Source organism: Lactuca sativa, chromosome 4 (genome assembly GCF_002870075.4).
Source record: "Lactuca sativa cultivar Salinas chromosome 4, Lsat_Salinas_v11, whole genome shotgun sequence".
In the NCBI taxonomy this organism is placed as follows: Eukaryota; Viridiplantae; Streptophyta; class Magnoliopsida; order Asterales; family Asteraceae; genus Lactuca; species Lactuca sativa.
In genome coordinates, this window is record NC_056626.2 from 243,800,287 (window position 1) to 243,825,025 (window position 24,739).

The 24,739-nt window shown below is 38.5% G+C and overlaps 1 protein-coding gene and 1 pseudogene across 1 annotated transcript; one reads left to right on the plus strand and one right to left on the minus strand.

Annotated features, from left to right (window-relative positions):
• Positions 1 to 1,323: 1,323 nt before the first annotated feature.
• LOC111885884 (serine/threonine-protein kinase CTR1-like) lies at positions 1,324 to 2,809 on the minus strand (annotated as a pseudogene).
• A 10,984-nt stretch (positions 2,810 to 13,793) lies between these two features.
• Positions 13,794 to 24,497, plus strand: LOC128133602 (uncharacterized). Its single transcript, XM_052771104.1, has 2 exons — positions 13,794 to 14,716; positions 24,350 to 24,497. The coding sequence occupies exons 1-2, from the start codon at positions 13,794 to 13,796 to the stop codon at positions 24,495 to 24,497; spliced, it is 1,071 nt and encodes a 356-aa protein (XP_052627064.1).
• Positions 24,498 to 24,739: the final 242 nt, after the last annotated feature.

Below are 24,739 nucleotides of genomic sequence, written 5' to 3' on the forward strand. Positions count from 1 at the left end.
CCCGATTTCAAATAAAAAATATGATAAACTAACTGTTCTTCACAAAAATTTCAAAGTTTTAGAAAAATTTCATCAAAATCAAAACATTGATCGATAATTACTTCATCATCATCGGCTTGATAATGGAAGAAATCATACACAACCGATTCACAAGTCCAACTCAACAATCAAAGCTGATCGAATGTTAGAGATGACGAAACGGAATCAAATCCATGAGAACAAGTTGAACAAAACATGAATCAAGAATACGATGTACAACCGATAAAATGTATACGAGAAAGAAGAATGACGAACTACAAATTAGATTCAAACAAATTTGTTGGATTTTGGGCTTAAAAAGTAATATCGAATCATTAAATAGAATGATTGGGCTTCCATTAATCAATCAATGAACAATGATGACTTTACCAATTTGGGCTTTAAAATCGAATTGATTAATTAATATTAGAATTGGGCTTTGAAAAAAAAATTTGATGATGAACAGTGAATTTAAAATTTGTTGTTATGAATTATTCAAAAAAAAATAAATGATTGTTTTGAGCTTGATCTTAAAAAAAAATTATTGGATCAACAATGGAGTTGAAATGGAATAAATCCAACGAATCAAAGCAATCAAAAATGAAAAATACAAAGCACGAATCGAAATCATGGACGTTTTGGAATCCATTTGAGAAATTGAGATACATTTTTGATGAATCGACACTACAAGAAAAACAGCATTTTACGACGCACAATGTGTGTTGTAAAACGTTCAGACAACGCGTAAATGTGTGTCAAGGAAGACCCTGTCATAACGAGAGACGACACACTTTTGCGCGCCGTCTATAGGCGACGTGCCTTTACAACACGCATTAATGACACATAATGTGTATCATTAAAGCCGTTCGCAAGAAAGGCCATGTCATAAATGATGATGACACACATTTTTGCGTATGGTAATTTTAATGTTTTTTAAAAATAAATTATTTAAAGATTTACTAATTTTCAAATTAAATTTGCATTTCATGTATCATAATAGAAAATACATTACAATATACAAAAAATACAATCCATTGCACAAAAGTTAATGTCATATAAATAATCATTCCAATAGTAGACAAATAGATAAAGCTCAAAGGGTTCAAAAATATGATTGTCTTCTAATAGAACTTATACATAAGAAGGTACTGAATTTGCTATGGAGTTGAGATTGTATCCTCCCCGTAATGCCATAACTATCTTTCCATTGCTTATAAATGAACATGTGATTTAAATATGTTACCTTGTTCAAAAGGGCAACGAGCATGATCTTCACCAAAATATAAGGCGAATGCATCAACATTTCTATCCTACAACACAAAAATTATTATATAATACAAAATATATATTGCAAAAAACAATTAAAAGGGTTGTTCTTGATTCTTGCCACCACAGAATGCAATTTGTTATGGACCCCACTTCTGACTCGACAATGCTGATGAACTCATTCAGTGTCTATCAATGCAACAAGAAGAATTACTCGCATCAGATTTCTCATTTGAAGGTTCATCACGAAGAACTTCAAGTGCCATGCATTCAAGCTATATATTTATATTTTAATACACAAACCATCTTCAATTATTTATAATTATAAATAATAAATAGAATAAAGAGGAAGGAACTCACTATTCCTGCTGCAGTCTTGGATGAATGAAACGTGTTTGCTTTTAACCTCGAAAGCCAAAAATCACACACCTGATAAATTAAAATAACTTATATAATTTTTTTACAAACAAAAAACTATTAATGAGTATGTGTTTTACCATTACTATGTATTTCCTGTCTACTAAAAGATTTGGAGATTTCAAATCTCTGTGAACAATAGGATGATTGCGTATGTGGAGGTAATTCATTCCTTTCGCCTATACCAAAGAGAAGCCATTAATATTAATATACTAATAATTGACAGAAGAAAAAAAAACATTAGAGATAATTTTGTACTTTTTTTTTTCTATTTTCATGGCATGCTGTTGAGGAACTCAATGTAAATACAAAACAATTTTTTTAAAGGATAATATGCTTTTAAGCGGGGGGGGGGGGGGGGGGGGGGGGGAAGCGTAGTAAAAGGTTAAAGGTAGATACCACATCATATGCCATACTCAGCCTTCTCCTGTCATCCAATGACTCTTTTGCTCCATTTTTATGCAACAACATATACAAACTACCCCTGCACTTGAAAAAATATTACAAAATTAGCCCACCATACAAATATATTAACATCAATCTCCAAAAATTGTTTTAAAATGTGGAGGGACTAAACCTGGACAAATATTCTGTCACTATTGACAAGTTTGGAAGCTAAGTAATTGTTCCCATAAAAAGAACAATATTTGGATGCCTTAATCTTCTCATTATTGTAACCTAAATCAATAAGTCAAAGTAACAATTAGAATAATTAAATTAATAATATAATATTTTATTATATATTAAATTAGATTAAATTTAACCTAAAATACACTAGGACTCACCACCTGCAAGAATTCGTTCAACCTCTCTGGACGAAAATCTTGTTCTAAATGAATTTTCGCAGCAACATCCTGAAAAGTAGTGGAGTTTGTAAAGTTTTAAACGAAAAGACCAAAATACCCTACTTACATATATCATAATAAAAAGAAAAAGGTGTATTTCTTACAGAGCCATTCCAATTAGGACAATGAACAGTACCAAAAGAACCTGAAAATAAAGATTAAAAACCTTTTATAGGTTCGGTTCTTTAAAGATTGAAGCTTTGTGTGAAAACTAAAACAGTATAACCTAGCACAAATATGTTACCAAACCAAACTCCAACCATTCATATGCTTTTTGTTTTTCATGTATTTTCTGCCATTAAACACAACATCATGACTCATAATAAGCAATTATTTAGTGTAAATAGTCGAGCTAACACGGGCAGCAAAGATTTACGAAAAACAACACCTAAAGCACCAGGCTCATAGCCGGTTATTGGTCACCTCTATCTTTTATCTGGTTCTCAAGTTCCTCACTAACTCTTAGGCTCTATGTAACAACCCGATATTTCAAGTCAACGTAATGTCCTAAAGTCAGTTATTGAAACCTATTTTGTGATGATAATAAAAATAGCGACAAAATGAATTGTTCAAAAATCTCAATGTGAATGTACTAAGTGGCAGATATCGTAACAAGGTTTTGAAAAATATAAAGAACACTAAAATCCAAGTTATAACGAAGAAGCTATGACCAATTGAAGATCCGCAACAAAACCTATAAAACACTATTAAGCATAAAAATTACAATAAAATACTTTTCAGCATTAGGTATCTAAATGAATGTCGTAGATATCATTAAACCGTAAACGTACATAAAAAGAACATCCAAGTCTGACTTCGTATGAGGAAGTTATGATTTTTCTAAGTTTCAAATACAGCAGTAGACAACTAAAAACTCAAAATAGAGATCGAGCGACTTTTAGCAGACACAACCTAAATGAGAATCGAAGATCTTCGCAATAGTAGTACAACGTTAAAAAGACAGACAAAAACATACGTCAAATAAAGAAGTTATGAATTTTTAACGGACTTTACCTGTCCCGGCCTGTTAAAAATGTAATATTAAAAATAAAATTCAAAATTAGCCGACGAAGTCTAAACGAGAGTTGTAGAGTATATTCTCACCTGCGTGAGAATTTAAAGAACGTCAAAATCAAAACTCGTATGCGAGAGATATGAATTTCCGAAGTTCGGGACACGAAACCCCATATTGTCAGAAACTCACGAAGTGAGACAGAAGCTCACGATGTGATCTAGTGACTGATGGGTGCCAGAGTCGGGCTATCATACGTCGAGACTTCATAAGGGGATAAGATCAAACTCATGACATGAGCCACTCCATGCTCACGACGTGAGCTACAAAAATGCACCCTATATAAAGGGTGCGAGGGCTCCGAGTTTTGGTTGCTAGTTCATTACTTTCTCTCCCTAATTTCGTACTTCTACCCTCTTGAGACTACCCCGACGCCCCGGTTTCATATCCAAGCTCTGACGGAAGATCGAAGCCCCGAGATTTCCGAGAAATCGACTTCTTTCCGGTCGAAGTGCTGCCCGAGCAAAGTATCGTTTTCATCAAAATCTTCACTTCTACCAAGTGAGTTCATACCCCTATCACTACACTTTCAAATGCTTTTAAACACTTTTAAGGGGAGGAATAAAAGTAAGCACACGGTTACAATCGTGTGAAAAACAAAAATCTTTTGTTATACTTTTCATACTATTGTTATAACTATCATATGAAGTTGTTAACATGCAAAACATCACACATCACAACTTTACCCTCATGGGATACAATATGTTTTATAAACAGAAATATGTTTTATTTATCTGCTGGCATAACATATCGTGACAAGGGTAATCATTTTGGATATAAACATATACATTTCAAAATACATGACTTAATTGAGAATATGTGAGTCATTTGTCTTCATCATACATATAAAGGTATAAAATAAAGCCTTGTTATATAACCAGAGTCTCCCACCCGGAGAATGTGATAAGTGTGTATAGATCCATACGGGACTGATGATCCCACACCCTGACTGTTAGCTGCAGTCTGCGGGGTGACAAATATCATAACGCTTCGACGCTTGAAGAACGTTGCTACAGGCAAATCCGTCATAGTATGGTTATGAAAACTCACACGATAGACAATTATTATGGTATTATGTTTTTGCAGGAAAAGTAATATTACAATGGTTTTCACGTGAAAATATAAACTTCTTATAGTTTTGTTTACTAATAAAACTATACATCAATATTTTAAGTATGACATATTTACTTACAAGTTACAGTCTTAGGCATTTAAAACTACTCCTCACTTTTAGGAAAATATAGGTTTTTCCTGGTTTGATACATTCATTTCATACAAAAAACGATTCATAACTCCTTTTATAAGAAAATATCGGATTTTCTGGAAAACAAAAGTAAACTTTCGAATGGCATACATTTACACAAATATCTACTTATGAACTCACCAACTTAATTGTTGACACTTTTTCTTTGAAATGAACTTGTATTCCCAGGGAATCGCTAAACATCGGGTAAGCAACTACTTTTGGAGACTAATGCTCTGGCGTTAGTAACATCTTTTGGAGCATCACATAGTATTTGACTTTTGAAACATGTAATACAACAATCATATAAACTTTTCAAATATATATTATGGTGGTGTGTACTTTCTTTACTATTCAATTGTTATAATACTATACATGACGTCATCCGCTCCTGAACGTTTTCGCCTTTCAGGTTTGGGGGTGTGTGTAACGCCCGTGTTTCAGGGCTAAGCATTTTTGTCAATATAATAGTCTCGGTCAACTCTTGTAACTCTTTTTGAAGTAATAAAGATGAAATATTTGAGTATTATGTGAATTATGTGTGTTTATGTGTTTATTATTTAATTATAAATGTATAATTAATAAAGAATAAAAATAAGCGTCAAAATTAAAGTGAGAGATAATCCCTATATCTCTACATAAAGTTGTAGAATATGTCTCAAGGTTTTCGTGCATATAAGGAACGCCGATATCCGAGTTATAACGAAGAAGTTATGACCCGTCGAAGTTTCGCGACAGAACCGGGACCATACCGGGAAGCGTAAATAGTGAATTTACGATAGAGCAAGATATAGCCTTAGCGCTCTGAACGAAAGTCATAGAATATGTTAAACTAAGAACATCGATAAAAAGAACGCCCAAATCTGACTTCTTATGAGGAAGTTATGATTTTTCTAAGATTTAGCATAGTAGTGCACAGCCCGAAATCTGAATTTTAGATCGGTCGATTTTTAACCGACGGGATCTAAATGAAAGTTGTAGTACTTGTAAATACTAACGCGTGGATATAAAGAATGTCAATAATAGAGCTTGTATGCGAAAGATATGGACGAAGCTTAGTCCCTACTTTTCGAGCGCGGCAAATTCGATACAGTTTTGTAAATCCGAGATAGAATGAGAATTAGCCAACGAGGTCTAAATGAGAGTTGAAGATCTCATTAATAAGAACTCGACGGTAAAAAGACAGACAAAAACGGAACTCGTATGCAAAAGTTATGGATGAAGCCTAGTCTATACTTTTCGAGCGCGGCAAATTCGATACAGTTTTGTAAATCCGAGATAAAATGAGAATTAGCTAACGAGGTCTAAATGAAAGTTGAAGATATCATTAATAGGAACTCAACAGTAAAAAGACAGACAAAAATGGAGCTCGTATGCAAAAGTTACAAATGAAGCTTGGAGACTACTTTACTATACACTTCCTATAAATAAGAGATGAACTCTTCATTATTTCCTCACACCTTCAAACCTTTCTTTCTCTCTCTAACCTCCCTAAACCCCTCCCAAGTCTAGGCAACCTCCCTATCACGAGAAGAAAGCCCCGGAGCGCCCGACGGCTCCGAGAAGAAAAGCTTTTGGCTCGGAAACGTTGCTCCAGCGAAGCCCGTTTTTAATAAAAACCCATTGTAAGTGAGTTACGCCTATACTATATTTAATATAGCTCTTATTTAATTATAGTAGCATTATTAGGACCTTAAAATAATTATTTGGGCTATTATTATGAGTTATATTGAGTGTTATTTAACGCTAATATAATAGTAATAATATCTAGACTATTAATTAGTCGCGATTAACGTTAAAACTAAACTCTAGTGGTATTAATACAAGGTTTTGGTCAAGGAAAAATTGTTTTAGGAAGTAACGAAGAGCTGTCCAAGTGCCGAGTCACCACCTTACCAGGTGAGTGCATAGTTACTTTCAGCTTACACATAGATATGAAGTATTTTATATAAATTACGTGCTATGTGTGCATATTATCTGAATACTTGCTGTCTATGCTGGATGAACATTGTTATACATGTTTTCAATGATTTAAACTGTATATGTATTTTATATCTACGAAAATGTTGGGGTAAAACATGGGTAGATGTAATATGTGATGTGTGATAAAATGATGAGAGGCCTCGATGTTGATGTTGTTGATTCTGTCATCTAGCGGAGTATGGATGACGACCACGGACTCTTCTAGACAGTCTAGAGGAACACTAGCAGGCTCGCAACCTGTAGGTGTTTGTGAACGATGTGTTCACCGGTGTACTCCATCCCCCACATGGTTGCCTTTGGGACATTTATTGCCGAGGAATCCCCTTAGCAGTAGTGTCCATCCCGATGGTGATCCTTAGGCTAGGTCCCTTATGATAGGTGTTTAGGGATGTAAAGTGAGGATAACGGGAACGGGTAATCGGGTTATTTTTGATTGATGAAATTAATAAACTTATTTATTGTGGGTTGAAAACCCTATGTGCTCACCAGGCTCCCAAGCCTGACCCACTAATTTTTATGTATTACAGGTAGTGGCGCTTGAGCATAGATATGATGTTTGGACGAGGGATTACGGATATAGGCCTGTAGATATGAAATAAAGTAGTAAGGCTTATATTGTACTGTTTATGCTTTTGATCTGTACGAACATGACATCCCAAGTCTTTTAATGAAATACATTTATATGGAAATGCTTTTGATAAATCTTTATCATATTTTGTTTTGGGACAAATTCCGCAACACTTTTATTTAAAATGTTACTCTGATTTTCAAACAAAGCATAAACAAAATCGGTTTTTTCTGGCCGTGATTTTGGGGATGTCACAGTTGGTATCAGAGCATTAGTTTAAGCGAACTAGGAATTTGTAGGATTTCTAGACTTAAACTTATAATGCTAAGCGATGATTGTGAGGTGTGAGCACTAGCTTATTTTAGGAATTGTGTCTAAAATGCTTTGTGCATAAGATGATGTTAATTCTTCGGATCTATGGTCTGTTGCCGACCGGATCTGGAAACCTTATGTGTAAATGTTTCGAGGACGATTTAAACGTTTATCGTAAGTAAAGATTTCCCTATCTTAATATTCTCGTCTCAAACTTCGGCTTGGTGCCTATCGAACTCTCAAAGATAGAGAGGTTTGCTAATAGATTGTCAGCCGACTTTGGCCTAATGGTCAAAATGGCAACTACTTTGAAGACAACCGTTAGAGCAGCCAAGAATGTAGCGACCTAGTTAAGGGAGAAGGTCTGTAGAGATATGAGGTAGGAGAGAAAAGGATGCTAGATGGATCTTCAAGGTCCAGCAAGAGGAGTAAATTCTCGAAGTCTGGTTCGAGAGGAGGAGGATCAGAAGCGAAGTGGTGTGACAAGTGCAAGAAAAAGCACTCTGGGAAGTGTGATGGAGGGGTCACTTGTTACAAATGAGGAAAGCCTGGACACTATACCAATGAATGCACCCTCAAACAGAAGGCCTGTTATGGGTGTAATGAAGAAGGGCACATTTTGAAGGACTGCCCGAAAAAGAAGGAGGCAGGAAGACCCAACATACCACCGAAGCCGAAGGCGAGAGCCTTCCAGATGACGCTCGAGGCTGCGAAAGAGGCAGCAAACGTCGCTTCAGGTACCTTTCTTGTAAATGGTTTGCCTGCAAGTATACTATTTGATTCCGGAGCCAACTACTCCTTTGTGTCGCATAAATTTGGTGGGAAATTAGCATTGTCTGTAGAAAAACTAGATAATGCCTTGATTGTAGAAGTTGCTAGTGGCAAATTCGTACATGTTAGTAATCGTATTAGGAACATCGTCATTGACCTAAACGGAAATGAATTCCACGAAGAGCTATTACCCATAGAGTTAAACGGTTTCGACATCGTTTTGGGTATGGATTGGCTTAGCGCCAACGATGCTGAGATTCAATGCCGAAAGAAGATAGTAAAGTTATACCCACCTGGAAAAGAATCATTTATGGTGTACGGGGACAAACGCAGAGTGAATTCTGGAATCATATCCCTGATGAAAGCCAGGAAATGTTTGTCCAAAGGATGTGCATCGTACTTGGCATTCATAATCGATGCTAAGAAGGAGAAGAAAGAGGTACAGAATATACCGGTTGTGTGTGATTATCCAGAAGTCTTTCCCGAAGATCTTCCTGGATTACCACCTGATAGAGAAGTGGAGTTTCGTATAGACTTGTTACCAGGAACGACACCGATAGCAAAAGCACCTTACCGATTAGCACCGACGGAGATGAAGGAGCTCATGACGCAACTTCAGGAGCTGTTGGACAACGGTTTCATTCGACCTAGTTCGTCACCCTGGGGAGCTCCGGTGTTATTCGTAAAGAAGAAGGAAGGAAGTATGAGAATGTGTATAGACTACCGAGAGCTGAATAAGGCAACGGTGAAGAACAAGTATCCATTGTCGAGGATTGATGACCTATTCGATCAGCTGCAAGGTTCGAGCTACTTCTCAAAGATCGATCTTAGGTCAGGATATCATCAGCTGAAGGTGAGAGAGCAGGATACTGAGAAGACTGCATTCAGAACAAGATATGGACACTATGAGTTCTTGGTTATTTCATTTGGACTAACAAATGCTCCTGCAGCATTCACGGATTTGATGAATAGGGTTTGTAAACCATTCCTCGATAAATCCATGATAGTATTCATCGACGACATTCTCATCTACTCGAAAAGCCAGGAGGAGCATGGCAAACATCTACGAGAAGTATTAGAAGTGTTGAAGAAGGAGAAGCTTTTTGCAAAGTTCTCCAAATGCGACTTTTGGATACGGGAAGTCCAATTCTTGGGTCATGTTGTTAACCAGGAGGGAATAATGGTTGACCCCGCAAAGATCGAGGCTGTGATGAATTGGGAACGTCCGAAGAGTCCCACAGAGATTCGAAGCTTTCTAGGATTAGCCGGATATTACCGACGATTTATCCAAGGCTTTTCTTCGATAGCTGCTCCATTGACAGCTTCGACCCACAAAGGAGCCACATATACATGGAGTGAGAAACACGATGAGGCATTCGAGAAGGTAAAGAAGAAGTTATGTGAAGCACCAATACTTTCTCTACCCGATGGAGTTGAAGACTTTGCGGTTTATAGTGATGAATCTGGAGTCGGGTTGGGTTGTGTTCTGACCCAAAGAGAAAAGGTGATAGCATACACATCTCGACAATTGACAGAGTACGAAAAGAACTACCCCACTCATGATCTGGAGTTGGCAGCGGTAGTTTTTTCCTTAAAGATATGGAGGCATTACCTCTACGGCACGAAGTGCAAGCTCTTCACTGATCATAAGAGTCTCCAGTATCTCTTTAATCAGAAGGAGTTGAACATGAGGCAACGACGTTGGATAGAACTTCTTAAGGACTACGACTGTGTGATACTTTACCACCCAGGTAAAGCAAATATTGTTGCTGATGCTCTCAGTCGGAAAGTCAATCTTGAAAGGAAAAGGCCAAGAGCATTAAGAATTGAAGTCGTCTCGACGATTGTGGAAAGTATGTAACGCCCCGGGTTTTCTCGGTACGTTTGGTTATTTTAATTTAATTATCCTTGTAACCTTGGGTTAAATTATTTAACCAATGTCTAATTTCTTATGTTATTGGACTCTTTTGATCATCTTGTAAACTCCTTTTATTGAAGTCCATGGGCTATGGGCCTACTTGCAAAGTCCATCTAGTTAATAGTACTTAATGTGTAAATTGAATCATTTGGAACACACACAAGGAAAACACTCTAAACCCTCCCTCTCTCTCAAAAATCGTCCCTCTCTCTCTCTTTGGGATCAAGAGCAGCCAAGGGGCTGTTTGGAGCTTAATTCTTGTTCATTTCCAGCCTTGATTCTTATTGGTATGAACCTCCTTATCCTTTCTTACGACTTGATTCATAACCTTGTTCTAGTTTTATGATTTCATCTTCACCTCTTCTCCTTCTTATTTTATTGTAATTGTATGTTATACATCATCTCAAGATCCTATCTTCACCCCATATATGGTGGATGATGGATCTAGGGGATTACATGTGGCAAAAGATCATGGAAACCCTAAAAGGGAGAATGATGATTTTATGTGCTTATGTTTATTTTCATGTTGATTATTATTACATCCTTGTGGCTAAATGAAATCCTAATGATCCCTAACCCTTTTTAGTACCACCATTATCATGGGGACTGAATTGGGATGATGAACACATCTTAAAATGTGTTTCAAAAGGAGAAGGATGGATAAGCCAAAAAGGAATCACGGGTGGCTACGATTCTGTTTTCCATCAGATCTGTAGTCATTTTGTAAAAATCATATCTGGAGTTCTAGAAATCAAACGGACCCCAAACCAGTTCTAAAAGTTCACAAATTGAGTTGGCTAACTTTCTTAAGAAGGCCAACCTCACTGATAAGGGCTTTATCTATGTGAAAGAATGGCATCTTTGCTGTTAGGTCTGATCCGGGTCGGTTCTGATATGTCATTTTGTTTCCATCATTTCTAAGGCTTGGAAAAGGATCCAGAGTGATTCCAAGTTTCTATATGTTCCTTATATTATGAATTTAATATCTGGAGAATATGGGGTGTTATTTCCAATTATAAATTGGTTAGAATGGATCCACACTCCAGGTCAGTGGGCAGTCACCAGCTTTTGCTAGTGCTGTGATTGTCCACAATGTGAATTTTATATCTGGAGTTTGAGAGATGCTTTTCATTCAATTCCAACTCTGAGACTTTCACTTGTATGTCCTTTACTTCTCTTAATTTTCTTTTGGACGAATTCTACTCACAAGTTGGGTAGAATTGGCCAACATCACTTGACTGTATTGTTGGAGACAGAAGTGATACACCATTTTGTAAAATTCATATTTAATTCTTCTTTTGGAGTTAGAATGAGTTCTTTATAGTTATGGAATCCTGAGCAATCATAGTTTCCTATAAAATTTAGTTAAAGCTATGTTTCTGTTTTAGATTTTAGAGTAAATCCGTTTTGAACAGCAGGTCTGTTTTAGAGACCTTGTTGTGATTACTCTTTTCTCAACTCATAGCTTCATTACTTCTCGTTTCTAACCTTTAGTCCTTCTTAGGCGAGGTTTTGAAGTTTGCTCAAGCTTGGTAGCATTATTTGATTGTTAGCCATCCTTAATACTCACTCAAGGTGAGTTCTCTCACACCGTTGTATTGATGATTGTGTTTGCTAGTTAGCTCGTGTGTGATTATTTGAATTTATTATAAAAGCATGCTATATAAGTATTGTTTTAATTCGTACATGTGCACTGTATGTAACTAATTATGGATATGGGGACACCACCAAAGGATACGGATTTACCGGTGCGGTGGGTAGGTAAGATCACCAACGTAATACTCTTCGTGAGGTGCGGTGATTAGGGCCAAATGATACGGGATCTTTCCGGTGCGGTTCAAACCTACAAGTCCTTCTCGTAATATAGACATTGATTCGTTCTTTGTCTTTATTATTATAATTGGAAAATGGATTAGGGCTAGTAAATATGAATGTTAGTACAATGTCTGTGTTTGAATTCACTAAGCTTCGTGCTTACGTTTTTCCCTTATAACTTTTCAGGTGCTAAGATTAAAGAGGCTAAGGCTTGACATGGAGCATCGGGACATCGCTACTAGTTATTTTGTTGGGACCTTATTATTATTATTACTTCCGCACTTATTTTATATGATTATTAAGTTGATGGATTATGTTATGACTATTTCAGTTGTTTTAATTTAATTTAAGATGGGTTTTAAAAGTTTAAAATTTTTGCAAAAAAAAATTGGGTGTCACAAGTTGGTATCAGAGCCAGGTTTGAGGGAACTAGGCATTCTTGTGGATGTTCTAGACTCAAATTTGAGGCTCTATAAGAGTTTATTTTCTTTTTAAAATATTTTTCAAACTTTCTGAAGACTAGTAGTGAAAGATGTCGCGGTGTACCAGTCAGCCAGCCAAGTAAGCCTTATTTCTTATGTTAAATGTTTATGTTAAATTGTTGACGATGAATTGGATTCTACTAGCCTTAAAATATTAGATTACACACTTAGTTAGTGTTAACATGTGAGAGAGTTGTAAAATTAACGGCTAGAGCGAACTGGAAATTTTGAAACTAGACGCGAATGCGAAATTGGAACTTGTGTGGAAGGTAGTAGAAGGGCCCCTACTATTTGAAACATCGGTGCCGGTTTCTAGTCGGGGCAAGGTTGAAAAATTTTCGGCAAGCTGAGTGTTTTGTCTTCCTAGAAATATCTAGACTGAATTGTTTCTAAGATTTTCCTTCTTCTGTGGATACCAATGGCTCCGCCTGCTCGACTTAATCAGCTCCAAATGGAGCAAGTTAGGGATATTGTCATTGAGGAATTCAATAACGGTTTCAACGAACTAATCCCGGGTGTGACCAATGACATAATCAACCAATTCGGTGCTCTTCTGGATGAGCGGCGTTACTGTCTCTGCCTGTTCAGGATTCGGCATACTACTTCGAGAAGTTCAACAAGTGTAGCTCTCCTCTTTGGAATGGTGAATCCGACCCAGTTGCTACTAAGCCCTGGGTGTCAGATGTTGAGGGCGCCTTCATAAGTGTTGGGTGTCTGAACTAGTACAAAGCAGTGATCGCCATGAATCAGCTGTGAAAAAGGGGAAAGACATAGTGGAACACCATCACCGCCCTATTGAACGAAGACTAAGTGAAGGCCATGTCTTGGGCCCAATTTGTGGAGAGGTTCGAGGCACAATATGTGCCTAAGGTGGAGCAGCAGCGGATGCAGCAAGAGTTCATGGCCTTACAGCAGACTACTGAATCTGTTAGTGACCTGTACGCCAAGTTCTTGGAGATGCTATCTTTTTGCCCCTCGTTTGCTGGGAACGCGGCCTGGTTAGTCAGCCGGTACGCGGCCATCCTACGTATCGAGATTCGGGAATTCGTTAGCATGCAGGAGTTCCCGACTCTATCCGCGATCATGGATGAAGCGAGGAGGAGGGAAATCGAGTTGCAGACTCAGACCAAGAGGAAGGCCAATGACACCTCCTGCAAGACATCCGGAGATGCCCAGAAAAAGCAAAAGCAGGGTGGTAAGTCAAGGTATGAGTACAGGCCGTCTTCAAGTCAGGGCGAGAAAAATCCGTTGATATGCTACAACTGTAAAAAAAAGCCAGGGCATCATCGGAAGAATTGTAGGGCTCCCCCTGCGAGTGCAGTTCCTCATATTACTTCTGCAGTTCCCGTCTGCTATCACTGCAACGAGACGGGACACAAGAAGCCTGAATGCCCGAAGTTGAAGACTGGTAAAGGAGACAGGGGTACAAATCCTGCAATTGCATCATCCTCTAAGGGAACCACTATGGTGACACGAGGTCGTGCTCACCAGATGACTGTGGAGGAGCCGGTGATTACAACGACACTGGCAGACACTTATTTGCTACATTCCAAGCCCGATGTTGTTATGTTTGATAGCGGTGCTACCCATTCTTTTGTATCTCACACGTTTATTAATCGTCTGGGGCGTAGTATCGGAAAATTGGCTCACCCAATGGTTGTCGATGTTGTCGACAACCGCACTATTTCTGTCACCGATGTCTATCGGGGTTGCACTCTCGAGTTTTCTGGAGTTGAATTCCCTATTGATCTTATCCCTATTGCGATGCGAGAGCTCTGCGTTATCGTAGGCATGGATTGGCTTGATGCGTTTGATGCGGAAATCCACTGTCGTAAGAAGCAAGTTCGTGTTAGAAACCCTAGAGGTGGAGAACTTATTATTCAGGGGGACATTCCCCGCCTGGCTATGGCTTCTTGCTCTTTTGCTATAGCACTAGAAGACGTTCCTATCGTTTCCGACTTCAGCGATGTCTTTCCGGAGGAACTCCCTGGCTTTCCGCCTATTCGGCAAGTGGAGTTTCGCATTGATTTGGTGCCAGGTGCGACTCCGGTAGCGAAATCTCCTTACCGCTTGGCACCACCTGAAATGAAAGAGCTCCAAGATCAACTTCAAGAACTAAGTGATAAAGGGTTTATACGGATAAGCTGTTCGCCTTGGGGTGCTCCTATTCTCTTTGTGAAGAAGAAAGATGGATCCCAGCGAATGTGTATTGATTATAGGGAGCTAAACAAGCGCACAATAAAGAATAGGTACCCGTTGGCACGTATTGACGATCTTTTCGATCAGCTTCAGGGAGCATCTTGGTTTTCCAAGATTGATTTACGTTACGGTTACCATCAGATGCGGGTTCGTGAAGAAGACATTGAGAAAACAGCATTCCGTACTCACCCTCTAACATTGAGAAAACGGTATTAAGGTCGATCAAGCCAAGGTTAATGCGGTTAAAAAATGGAAGATTCCAAAAACACCTTCTGAAATTCGCAGTTTCTTGGGTTTAGCCGGTTATTACCGGAGGTTCATTGAAAATTTCTTTAAAATCGCCTTACCACTCACCCGATTGACCAAGAAATCAATGAATTTCGTTTGGGGCCCAGAGCAGCAGCTGGCGTTTGATGAGCTAAGGAAACGATTGTGTGATGCTCCGATTTTGGCCTTACCTGATGGGGTTGAGGATATGGTGGTTTACTGTGATGCATGGCTTCAAAGTCTTGGTGCCGTGTTAATGCAACGAGATAGGGTGATAGCCTATGCCTCCCGACAGCTGAAACCCCACGAACGAAACTACCCCACTCATGATTTGGAGCTTGGGGCTGTTGTTTTCGCTCTTAAGATTTGGAGATACTATCTCTATGGAGTGAAGTTTATCATATACACTGACCATAAGAGTCTAAAATATTTGTTCGAGCAGTGGGATTTGAATATGAGGCAGATCCGAGGGTTGGATATGGTAAAAGATTATGATTGTGAAATTCACTACCACCCCGGTAAAGCTAATGTGGTAGCTGATGCTCTCAGTCGTAAACAATCTGCCGAACCGATTCGAGCTAAGTGTCTCCGGATCATGATGGTGTCGTCTTTGTTGGATCTAATCTGGGACGCCCAAAAGACGGCAATACTGGAGGAAAACATCAGGCGTGAGAAGATTGGGAAAGAGTTGCCTAAGATGGAACGAGACGGGCGGGGTTTGCTGACTCGCTACGATAGGGGTTGGGTCCCATATACCGGGGGAAATCGGAAAACCCTAATGGATGAGTCTCATAAGTCAAAATTTTCTATCCATCCTGGTGCTACTAAAATGTATCGGGACCTTCATGAGGCTTACTGGTGGCATGGAATGAAGAATGATGTGGCTCGATTTGTGGAAGAATGTATGACCTGTCGGAAGGTCAAGGTGGAACACCAGAAACCGCATGGGAAGTTGCAACCATTAGAGATTCCTGAATGGAAATGGGAGCATCTAACCATGGACTTCATTACAAAACTTCCTAGAACTACCCGAGGATCAGATACGATATGGGTGATTGTTGATCGTTTGACTAAGAGTGCTCACTTTCTGGCTATAAAGGAGAGCTCATCGGCGGAGAAATTAGCCGAGATCTTTGTTCGGGAGATTGTCTCATTACATGGGGTGCCCGTTTCTATCGTCTCCGATCGAGACACCCGATTTACCTCTCGGTTCTGGAGGAAGTTTCAAGAGGAATTGGGCACACGATTACATTTTAGTACTGCCTTCCATCCGCAGACAGACGGGCAGAGTGAGCGGACGATTCAGACCTTGGAGGACATGCTTAGGGCGTGTGCGATTGATTTTGGGGGTAGTTGGGATGACCATCTACATCTAGCTGAGTTTTCTTATAACAACAGCTATCACTCGAGCATTAAAATGCCTCCGTATGAAGCCTTGTACGGGAGGAAGTGCAGGACGCCCGTTTGTTGGGGCGAGGTTGGGCAGAGGGTACTTGGGAGTACCGATATCGTGCTACAGACTACGGAGAAAATCCAAGTGATTCGGGATCATTTGGTCAAAGCGAGCAGTCGTCAGAAAAGTTATGCCGACAAAAGACGCTCCAATCTTGAGTTCCAGGTGGGAGATTATGTGTTGCTTAAAGTTTCCCCCTGGAAAGGTGTGATTCGATTTCGGAAGCGGGGAAAGCTCGGACCCCGATTCATTGGACCCTACAAGGTCATAGCTCGTGTGGGGAAGGTGGCTTACCGTTTAGAGCTTCCTGACGAGCTTAGTCTAATTCATAATACGTTCCACGTGTCTTAGTTACGAAAATGCGTTGTTGATGAGACCGTTGTGATACCACTGGAGGACATACAAATTGACGAGCGTCTCAATTATGTTGAGAAACCAATCGCTATTTTAAAACGAAAGACGAAAGCTCTTCGCAACAAGACTATAAACCTGGTTAAAGTGCAGTGGCAACATAGGAAGGGTTCGGAATGGACTTGGGAACCGGAATGCGAGATGCGGGTTCATTATCCGGATCTGTTTCTAGGTGTTGACTTCGAGGACGAAGTCCGTTCTTAGTGGGGGAGAGTTGTAACGCCCCGGGTTTTCTCGGTACGTTTGGTTATTTTAATTTAATTATCCTTGTAACCTTGGGTTAAATTATTTAACCAATGTCTAATTTCTTATGTTATTGGACTCTTTTGATCATCTTGTAAACTCCTTTTATTGAAGTCCATGGGCTATGGGCCTATTTGCAAAGTCCATCTAGTTAATAGTACTTAATGTGTAAATTGAATCATTTGGAACACACACAAGGAAAACACTCTAAACCCTCCCTCTCTCTCAAAAATCGTCCCTCTCTCTCTCTTTGGGATCAAGAGCAGCCAAGGGGCTGTTTGGAGCTTAATTCTTGTTCATTTCCAGCCTTGATTCTTATTGGTATGAACCTCCTTATCCTTTCTTACGACTTGATTCATAACCTTGTTCTAGTTTTATGATTTCATCTTCACCTCTTCTCCTTCTTATTTTATTGTAATTGTATGTTATACATCATCTCAAGATCCTATCTTCACCCCATATATGGTGGATGATGGATCTAGGGGATTACATGTGGCAAAAGATCATGGAAACCCTAAAAGGGAGAATGATGATTTTATGTGCTTATGTTTATTTTCATGTTGATTATTATTACATCCTTGTGGCTAAATGAAATCCTAATGATCCCTAACCCTTTTTAGTACCACCATTATCATGGGGACTGAATTGGGATGATGAACACATCTTAAAATGTGTTTCAAAAGGAGAAGGATGGATAAGCCAAAAAGGAATCACGGGTGGCTACGATTCTGTTTTCCATCAGATCTGTAGTCATTTTGTAAAAATCATATCTGGAGCTCTAGAACTCAAACGGACCCCAAACCAGTTCCAAAAGTTCACAAATTGAGTTGGCTAACTTTCTTAAGAAGGCCAACCTCACTGATAAGGGCTTTATCTATGTGAAAGAATGGCATCTTTGCTGTTAGGTCTGATCCGGGTCGGTTCTGATATGTCATTTTGTTTCCATCATTTCTAAGGCTTGGGAAAGGATCCAGAGTGATTCCAAGTTTCTATATGTTCCTTATATTATGAATTTAATATCTGGAGAATATGGGGTGTTATTTCCAATTATAAATTGGTTAGAATGGATCCACACTCCAGGTCAGTGGGCAGTCACCAGCTTTTGCTAGTGCTGTGATTGTCCACAATGTGAATTTTATATCTGGAGTTTGAGAGATGCTTTTCATTCAATTCCAACTCTGAGACTTTCACTTGTATGTCCTTTACTACTCTTAATTTTCTTTTGGACGAATTCTACTCACAAGTTGGGTAGAATTGGCCAACATCACTTGACTGTATTGTTGGAGACAGAAGTGATACACCATTTTGTAAAATTCATATTTAATTCATCTTTTGGAGTTAGAATGAGTTCTTTATAGTTATGGAATCCTGAGCAATCATAGTTTCCTATAAAATTTAGTTAAAGCTATGTTTCTGTTTTAGATTTTAGAGTAAATCCGTTTTGAACAGCAGGTCTGTTTTAGAGACCTTGCTGTGATTACTCTTTTCTCAACTCATAGCTTCATTACTTCTCGTTTCTAACCTTTAGTCCTTCTTAGGCGAGGTTTTGAAGTTTGCTCAAGCTTGGTAGCATTATTTGATTGTTAGCCATCCTTAATACTCACTCAAGGTGAGTTCTCTCACACCGTTGTATTGATGATTGTGTTTGCTAGTTAGCTCGTGTGTGATTATTTGAATTTATTATAAAAGCATGCTATATAAGCATTGTTTTAATTCGTACATGTGCACTGTATGTAACTAATTATGGATATGGGGACACCACCAAAGGATACGGATTTACCGGTGCGGTGGGTAGGTAAGATCACCAACGTAATACTCTTCGTGAGGTGCGGTGATTAGGGCCAAATGATACGGGATCTTTCCGGTGCGGTTCAAACCTACAAGTCCTTCTCGTAATATAGACATTGATTCGTTCTTTGTCTTTATCATTATAATTGGAAAATGGATTAGGGCTAGTAAATATGAATGTTAGTACAATGTCTGTGTTTGAATTCACTAAGCTTCGTGCTTACGTTTTTCCCTTATAACTTTTCAGGTGCTAAGATTAAAGAGGCTAAGGCTTGACATGGAGCATCGGGACATCGCTACTAGTTATTTTGTTGGGACCTTATTATTATTATTAATTCCGCACTTATTTTATATGATTATTAAGTTGATGGATTATGTTATGACTATTCAGTTGTTTTAATTTAATTTAAGATGGGTTTTAAAAGTTTAAAATTTTTGCAAAAAAAAATTGGGTGTCACAAAGTATCAGGAAAGCTCAAGAAGAAGCTTTAGAGAAAAATGACCGAAAGGAAGAACGTTTGGGAAGAACGTTAGTGTTCGGTACAAACAGTCGAGGACTGAAGTTATTCCAAGATCGAATTTGGGTACCTAAGACGGGAGGAATAAGAGATCTTCTGATGGAAGAAGCACATAAGACCATGTACTCAATTCATCCCGGTAGCACTAAAATGTATAAGGACTTAAAACCCTACTACTGGTGGCCGACGATGAAGTTCGATGTTGCGAAGTATTCGGCCGAGTGTGTGACATGTGCGAGAGTTAAGGCACAACATCAGAAACCGTATGGGAGTTTAGAACCTTTACCTGTACCCATGGGTAAATGGGAAGACATCACCATGGATTTTGTGAATAAACTTCCTAGGACGAAGAACGGACACAACATGATTTGGGTAGTCGTGGATCGTTTCACCAAGAGTGCACACTTCATAGCAGCCAACGAGAAGTGGTCTATGGATAAGCTTGCAAATGCTTACGTGAAGGAAATTGTAAGACTTCACGGTGTCCCTCTTACGATTGTATCAGATCGTGATAGTCGTTTCACATCGAGGTTTTGGAGGAGTCTACAAGAGGAGTTGGGTACAAAGTTGTGTTTGGGTACTGCATACCATCCGCAAACTGATGGTCAGAGCGAAAGAACGATTCAAATGTTGGAAGATATGCTGAGAGCATGTACCCTCGAATTCCAAGGAAATTGGGACGAGCACTTACCTCTGGTAGAATTCTCCTACAACAATAGTTTTCACTCGAGCATCAAGATGGCACCTTATCAAGCCTTGTATGGACAGAAGTGTCGTACGCCGTCTTGTTGGCTTGAAGCCGGAGAGAAGCAGTTTATGGGCCCTGAGATAGTCCATGAGACTGCTGAGAAGTTGAAGGTGATTAGGGAAAGAATGTTAGTAGCTCAGGATCGTCAGAAGAGCTATGCTAACAAGAAAAGACGACCGATGACCTTCGAAGTTGGGGATTCCGTTTTGCTTAAAGTCTCACCGTGGAAGGGACTTATACGATTTGGGAAACGAGGAAAATTGAGTCCAAGGTTTATTGGATCGTTCAAAGTTCTTCAGAAGATTGGGAACCAAGCTTACAAGCTGGAATTGCCCGACGAACTCGATGGTATTCATAACACCTTCCATGTGTGTTATTTGAGGAAATTCACGGGAGATGTTCCCGACATAATTCCAATCTCAGAGTTAAGGATGGATGAGAACAAAAGGCTGATCGAAGAGCCTGAGGCAATTGTTGACCATAAGACTAAGAAATTACGACGCAAGATGGTCGACTTGGTGCTAGTCCGATGGAAACATTCGAATGAGCCGAATTTCACTTGGGAAACAGAGGATGACATGATAAGTCGCTATCCACATCTGTTTGCTGATGCATGATTCCGGGACGGAATCATCCTAAGGGGGAGAGAATTATAATGCCCGGGTTTCATGGCTAAACATTTTTGTCAATATAATAGTCTAGGTCAACTCTTGTAACTCTTTTTGAAGTAATAAAGATGAAATATTTGAGTATTATGTGGATTATGTGTGTTTATTTGTTTATTATTTAATTATAAATGTATAATTAATAAAGAATAAAAATAAGTGTCAAAATTAAAGTGTGACATAATCCCGATATCTCTACATAAAGATGTAGAATATGTCTCAAGGTTTCTATGCATATAAGGAACGCCGAAATCCGAGTTATAACGAAAAAGTTATGACCCGTCGAAGTTTCGCGACAAAACCGGGACGATACCAGGAAGCGTAAATAGTGAATTTACGATAGAGCGAGATTTAGCCTTAGTGCTCTAAACGAAAGTCGTATAATATTCTAAACTAAGAACATCGATAAAAAGAACGCCCAAATCTGACTTCGTATGAGGAAGTTATGATTTTTCTAAGATTTAGCATAGCAGTGCACAACCCGAAATTTGAATTTTAGATCGGTCGATTTTTAGCCGACGGGATCTAAATGAAAGTTGTAGTACTCGTAAATACCAATGCATGGATATAAAGAACGTCGACAATAGAGCTCGTATGCGAAAGATATGGATGAAGCTTAGTCCCTACTTTTCGAGCGCGGCGAATTCGATACAGTTTTGTAAATCCGAGATAGAATGAGAATTAGCCAACGAGGTCTAAATGGGAGTTGAAGATCTCATTAATAGGAAATCAACGGTAAAAATACAGAAATAAACGGAACTCATATGCGAAAGTTATGGACGAAGCTTAGTCTCTACTTTTCGAGCGCGGCAAATTCGATACAGTTTTGTAAATCCGAGATAGAATGAGAATTAGCTAACGAGGTCTAAATGAAAGTTGAAGATCTCATTAATAGGAACTCAACAGTAAAAAAACAGACAAAAACAGAGCTCATATGCAAAAGTTACGGACGAAGCTTGGAGACTACTTTACTATACACTTCCTATAAATAAGAGACGAACTCTTCACTATTTCCTCACACCTTCAAACCTTTCTTTCTCTCTCTAACTTCTCTCTAACCTCCCTAAACCCCTCCCAAGTCTAGGGAACCTCCCTATCACGAGAAGAAAGCCCCGACGGCTCCGAGAAGAAAAGCTTTCGGCTCGGAAACGCTGCTCCAGCGAAGCCCGGTTTTTAATAAAACCCATCGTAAGTGAGTTACGCCTATACTATATTTAATATAGGTCTTATTTAATTATAGTAACATTATTAGGACCTTAAAATAATTGTTTGGGCTATTATAATGAGTTATATTGAGTGTTATTTAACGCTTATATAATACTAATAATAGCTAGACTAGTAATTAGTCGCGATTAACGTTAAAACTAAACTCTAGTGGTATTAATACAAGGTTTTGGTCAAGGAAAAATTGTTTTAAGAAGTAACGAAGAGCTGTCTGAGTGCCGAGTCACCACCTTACCAGGTGAGTGCATAGTTACTTTCAGCTTACACATAGATATGAAGTATTTATATAAATTACGTGCTATGTGTGCATATTATCTGAATACTTGCTATCTATGCTAGATGAACATTGTTATACATGTTTTCAATGATTTAAACTTTATGTATTTTATATCTATGAAAATATTGGGGAAAAACATGGGTAGATGTAATATGTGATGTGTGATAAAATGATGAGAGGCCTCGATGTTGATGTTGTTGATTCTTTCATCTAGCGGAGTATGGATCACCAAATCACCAAATGAATCACAAAGATCAAAGATCAATTCTTGATCTGATCAGGAACACTCGCCCTAGTACCAATGGTAGTGGTGTTGATTATGATGGTGTGTTCGGAATTAGAAAAGATCTAGGGAATCATCATGCAAACTTAAGAACACATGAAGTAAATAAATCTGGTTTTGGCTCTCATCAGTATTGATAGAAAGAGTACAAATGGCTCTTGCAATTTCACTCTCTAAGCTAATGCTCTCAAAGTGTACATTACATAAATGAGTGACACTTACTTCCTATTTATAGGAAAGACAGCTCATTACACAACATAAGTGAGTAAAGCACAAATACATCCAAGCATGACATTGCACCCTAACATAAAGTACAATTTCATGGACTAGCATCATTTTCACATTTTTCCTAAAGTAACTAAGATTGGTAATTTATAAAAGTATTTAGTTACTCTATTATAATCGTAATACTTATTAATAAGAGAATTAATGTCCTATCCTACCCATTCGGCTAGCGACCCTCCACTAGTCAAGAGTACGGTGGGTAAGAGTGGATACCCGACAGTTACTTTATAGGCCGCTTCCTTAAACGTCCCATATAGACCAGCTTCGCAAATGAGGCCTACTAATGGTAACATTGACTTATCTTATACATATATATATATATATATATATATATATATATATATATATATATATGTATATATATATATATATATATATATTAATCTTTTAATATTATAATAGTATAATGTTTGTTCCACATACACTATTTCTTCTGGTTCCTCATTCAGAATTGCACACTTGACATCCATCTGGTAAAATTCAACGTTCTTGTGTGCAGCGTATGCAAGAAAGATACGAACATATTCTAAACTTGCAACGGGTGCAAAGGTTTATTCGTAGTTGATTCCTTCTTCCAGAAAGTAATCCTTTACTACGAGTCACGCCTTATTTTTTATCACATTTCCTTCCTTATCCATTTTGTTGCGAAATAGCCATTTAAGACCAATAACGTAAGCATCCTTCGGAGTGGGAATAAGTCACCAGACTTTGTTTTGTTCAAATTCATTGAGCTGCTCCTGCATTGCTTGCACCCAATTAGAATGATTAAGAGTAATTTGAACATTTTTATGTTTAATTTTGGACATAAACGAATTGAACATGCAAAATTCCACTTTAGAGAATAGTGCAGTTCACTTCGCCTTTTGTTGAGCTTTTGTAAGAACGCCCGAAGACGAACCTCTAATGACTTGAGATTTCGGATGATTTTTGGTCCATTTAGCCAATGGAGGGTAATTTGGATCATATGTTGGATCCAATTATGCATTCACTTCTTCAAATTCTTATTGTACATGCAAATCATCATTCGTATTTCCATTCTCCCCCTCGAATGAAGTATGATTATCATCTTCTGGATTCAGATTCTCCCCCTGGAAAGGTCACTCTAAGCTGACTTCAGGTGTTTCTTTCTCTCCCTGAACCGGTGTATCACATGAGGAGTAAAACCCTCCCCCTGCGATGTAGTATTCGCTTCTATAGGGTGAGATGGAACTTCAGGATCTTTCAGAGTGGGATTCTCCTGTTTTATTTCTTTCACATCATCATCAATGATTTTTTCAGTTTATCTTCCTTGTTGTCTGCTACTTTGGACTCTGAGGATATTGCCTTTTCTGGATCATCAAATAAGTTTAGGAACTCCTCGTATAGATTGGAGAGTAGGATGGTAACAATATTTGGTTTAGGAAAGATCTCTTGCATTGGACTGTGATTCTTTTGAAACTTCTTTATGTAACTATCGTCAAACGTAACAAAGTAAGTTTCCTTCATCCTTTTAGACCTTTTTTTGAGAACCTTGTATGCTTTGGAAGTTAAAGAATACCCCAGGAAAATACCTTCCTCAGCCTTCACATCGAATTTGTTCCATTGTTCTTTTAAGTTGAAAATGAAGCACCTCGAACAAAAAAATGGAAAAATTGACATTAGGATTTCGATTACATATTATATCGTATG

What these genes read in the sequence shown, in the direction of transcription:
- LOC128133602 (XM_052771104.1), top strand. Translation starts at nt 13,794, where the DNA reads ATGGATGAAGCGAGGAGGAGGGAAATCGAGTTGCAGACTCAGACCAAG. An exon ending in CCTGGCTTTCCGCCTATTCG is followed by an intron (nt 14,717 to 24,349) that starts GCAAGTGGAGTT and finishes TGATTTTTTCAG; the next exon opens with TTTATCTTCCTTGTTGTCTG.